At 45.1% G+C, this 4,169-nt stretch overlaps 1 protein-coding gene across 1 annotated transcript; it reads right to left on the bottom strand.

Moving 5' to 3' along the window:
* Positions 1-2,377: 2,377 nt before the first annotated feature.
* LOC103583352 (cholesterol 25-hydroxylase) lies at positions 2,378-3,612 on the bottom strand. The gene has a single exon (XM_008564690.1). It carries the CDS (start codon positions 3,591-3,593, stop codon positions 2,775-2,777), a length of 819 nt encoding a protein of 272 aa, XP_008562912.1. The 5' UTR covers positions 3,594-3,612; the 3' UTR covers positions 2,378-2,774.
* Between the last annotated feature and the right edge of the window lie 557 nt (positions 3,613-4,169).

Genomic DNA, 4,169 nt, shown 5'->3' with positions numbered 1-4,169 from the left:
CTTATAGATGAGGAAGCTGAGGCACAGAAGTTTAAGTGACTTGTCCAAAGTCACTCAGCTAGTAAGTCCCTGAACCCAGATTCCCACCCTAAAAATCTGGCTTCAGCATTTGTGCTCTTAGCCCACGCGCAGTGAAGGAGGCAGAAAACACAGCCCTTGACTTGTCTCCTGCTTTCCCAGGCCCTGCTTAGACTGGCCTCGGTCTACCTTCCCTGACCTTTCTCCAGGGGCTGCCCAGGCAGAGGCTTTGAATCCAGGGGCACCCACATCAAAGCAGTGGGCTGGGGATGCTGTACCTTAGGGACAGTGGCTGAGGAGAAACAGCAGAGAGAGGCCACTAGTTGCTATTGCAGGATTTGCAGCTCTCTGGCAGTGGGGAAGATTATCATGAGCATTATCAGAAGAGAGGTATAGTATACGCTGTGAGACCTAAGTTTGGGAGAATTGGCTTCAACTCCTAGTATTGTATTACTTGGAAAAAGCATTTAACCTGTGTGGGTACCAATTCTCCATCCACTACATGGGATGATGATCATAATGCTGATAGTAATAACTGTCCTACATCCCTTAGGATGCTGTTGCAAAGAGCAAGTAAAACAATGTGTGAAAATACATGCAAATATGAAGGATTTCATCATCATCATCATCATCATCATTATTATTACACTCTCAAACTATCTGAAAAATTACCCATCCTCCCCACTCCCCCAGTCCCACCTTCCAAGTCATTAAAAACGGATAATACATCCATTTTTGAGAAAGTGTTTCTAAATCTAAATATCTTCTGTATAAACAATTTGCCCCAAATCTAAAATTCCCTTATACAGTGAAGTAACATGACACATTTTTTAAATGCTCTGAGGGTGAGGTGTGATCAATTGTCACTATCCAAGATTCACAAGGCAGCTTATGGGTGCCTGGACCTGCTCACAGAAACTAATAGTTACCCCACATATTCCACACCTGCCTCTTTATCGTTCTCTTCTTTCTCCACTCACCATGTGTATCATGATATTAATATACTACCCCCAACATAACATTCTCCCCTCATGTCTCACTTCCTCTTTTTGTGGAGTTTGCTTTTATAAATTAGTGTAATCGTTAAGTCTCAGCCTGGTTCTGCTGCGGACAGAGAAGGAGGCAACTTCAGTCTAGAAGCCAAGGGAACACACACATTGGAGACAATGTGAGAAAATTGTCCGAGGGTCAGGCATTCCAGTTGCATTCTGCCAAACATTTGGAGAATATTTAGCAAACAAACAAAAAAAGATATTTCTCAGGAGTCTCACTTGAAAGACTGTGGAGACCAGGCCTGTAGATGAATTTTTCACCTTTAAACATGACAGTTTAGTTTACATATAATGAGGCTAAAATTACATGCAAAGCTGCAGTTCTTTACAGTTTTCTGTCTAAATTGTCTTGATTTTTAATGTTACGCTACATAAACTGTATTCCTAACATAAAATCAAAACAGTTAGGCAGCAGCCAGATGGAGGTGCATGATGGGTAATGGTGTGTGGTTAATAATAAGGACCTTTACTGTCACCAGTAATCAGCAAGAACATCTGGGACACTATCTCCTTTTATAGATTTGGAACCAGGGATCCAGGGCCAAATTTCACTTTTTCTTTAGGAAAGGAGAAGGCAGGAGAAGGAGTCTGTTTGTCTAGTTTTGATCTAGATATTTCAGAGGGAAAAAACACTATTTTGCATGTATGTCTTAATTAAGAAACCTGAATATGCAAAAGTTCCAGATTGCAGAAGCAATGTTTTCATGGTCGTTTGCACTAGCTAAGGATGGCTTCATGAAAAGTGGGGCTTACTCAGAATCCCTTTCTGTTTCTATCAGCCACTCCAATGCTCATATGTGACTTACCAGTTTTGCAAAGCAAGGCATTCTTCTAAGTCTGTTCATCCTCCAATACCCTCCCCGCTACCGCCTGTAATCATATGGTTGCCAAGTGTTAACCTCTCTGTAAAACTTTACAGAGTAATTCTATCATTTGCCTGTTATCCAGACATCAGCTGAAAAACATTTAGAACAATAGTTTTTTCCCTTTGAAATCTCTAGACCAAAATGAGACAGACTGACACCTTCTCCTGCGTCCTTCTCTCCCGCAACTCCCCACCAAACACCACCCCCACCACCACCCCAAGTTCCTCTCTTTCCTTGGAAGGGCTGATGGAGGATCTGAAGGACTCTTGCCATCCCAGCTCCCTCTCCCCTTTTTAGTCTTTATCAGTCAAAATGCTGGTGAAACAGGAGACAGGACTTGTTTGGTTTATGTTCTTTTTTTAAAAAAGCATAAATAGCATTTTTCTTAATATAAATATACAATTCTATGAAAAAATAGAAAAAAAAATAGTACAATCTTGGTCACTGTCCAGCAGGAACATGTTTCATTGTTTATAGAGTCAGAAGTCAGATCCTTCTTTTAGTCACGTTCTAGAAACACAGGAAACTCCTGGTTCTACAAATAAATCCTTTTAGAAATGATTTAAATATGCCAGTGATGAATGTCAAATTTACATGCAGGAATCAAGACTATTGAAGTAAGCTATAATTCAACACCAAAAAAATACAATTGTATTGATATACAAACACTATATAAATTACTTTATCAGACTGCAAAATATCAGTTTTTTTATCTATAACAGTTTTCATCAACTAATAAGTTACTTGCTTTAAAAAAAATAACTCTGGTGCGTTTCTTCTGATTCAAATGTGAAATGCACAGCAGACCCTGGTCGAAGGGACACCCACCGCAGTCACATCAGCACGCTGGGAGGGGTGCAGGCTTCAGAGTTCCCAGTATTTTGTCCCAGTGTGTGAAGTAAGGGGCAAAGTTGCAGTTAAACTGAGAGTGATGCAGGTCGTGGTGCGCCACGCCCCCGTACCACCCGAAAGGCACCCATCTGTGAGTGGACCAAGGGAAGTCATAGCCCGAGTGGTCCTCCACGGAGAGCCAGATGTTTACCACGTGAAAGGTCAGGACAGTGAGCGGGTGGCACCCGAGCAGCGTGATGTTCAGCATGTCAAAGAAGCCCAAGGAAAACAGCTCCCAGACGCTCATGTACTGCGTGGCCAGCGCGAACGTGGACGAGTTCTGGTGGTGCATCTTGTGGAAGGTGCGGTACAGCCAGGGCACCTTATGATGCAGCACGTGCCACACGAAAACCTCAGCGTCGAAGAGCAGCAGGCAGAGCACGACGTGACTCACGAGCTGGAGCAGCTCGGGGGCTTCGCGGTGCAGAAGGACAGGGCTGCGAGCCCAATACAGCAGTGTCACGGGGAACACGAACACCGCGTGCTGGTACAGCGTCTGTCCCAAGCAGGGCAGCAGCTGCCGCGCGGACGGCGAAAAGTTGGGATGGATCTTGTAGCGCCGCAGCGCGGGGACCCAGGGGCCCAAGATGTCCAGCACGACGAAGGGCAGGCAGAAGCCCACGTAGGTGGTGATCGAGAAGATGACAGGAAAAAAGGGCGACTGGAGGAGGACCTCCCAGGTCCGCAGGCGGTCCCAGAGGGGCTGTAGGAACAGCTGGCCGGAGCTGCAGAGGACCTGGAGCTCGGAGCTGTTGTGGCCGCTCATGGTGAGGCTGTGCCTGGCTGAGCTGCCGCGGCTGGCTCGGTCCCGCGGACTTTTCTTAGGACTTGAGGCCCCGCCCCGGGTGATGTCGTTCGTCTTTCGCTCCCCTTTTTCAGCTGGGCGGAGCTTGGGTAAATAAATAACCCGACAGAATTGAGCTTAGTTGCTACAGATATCCTCATGTACAGCCGCATCCAATTGGCTTTTACATTTTTCAGCTGGGCGGAGCTTGGGTAAATAAATAACCCGACAGAATTGAGCTTAGTTGCTACAAATATCCTCATGTACAGCCGCATCCAATTGGCTTTTACATGTGCATGGATGCAGTGGCACTTGGTAACTTTTCCTATGCATGCAGAATTATGCTCTGATTTTTCAGCTGAAGTACAATTTACACGTGATACAACGTACAGACCTACTACGGTGTAGAGTGTCTATGAATTCTGACAACTCAGTTCACCTGCTCATCACCGCTCCCAAACTAGGTAAGGTTTCCATCGCCGCCAGAAAGTGCTCCATGCAGAATTACTTGTGTTTTTAAACGCATACACATAACTGCATCAATGTGTTTTCATAAAG

This window comes from Galeopterus variegatus, unplaced genomic scaffold (assembly GCF_000696425.1).
Source record: "Galeopterus variegatus unplaced genomic scaffold, G_variegatus-3.0.2 Scaffold22128, whole genome shotgun sequence".
Lineage (NCBI taxonomy): Eukaryota > Metazoa > Chordata > Mammalia > Dermoptera > Cynocephalidae > Galeopterus > Galeopterus variegatus.
This window is presented reverse-complemented; position numbering and strand designations above follow the sequence as displayed.

Excerpts from the sequence above, each read along its gene's own strand:
- LOC103583352 (XM_008564690.1), bottom strand. The coding sequence starts at position 3,593 with ATGAGCGGCCACAACAGCTCCGAGCTCCAGGTCCTCTGCAGCTCCGGC.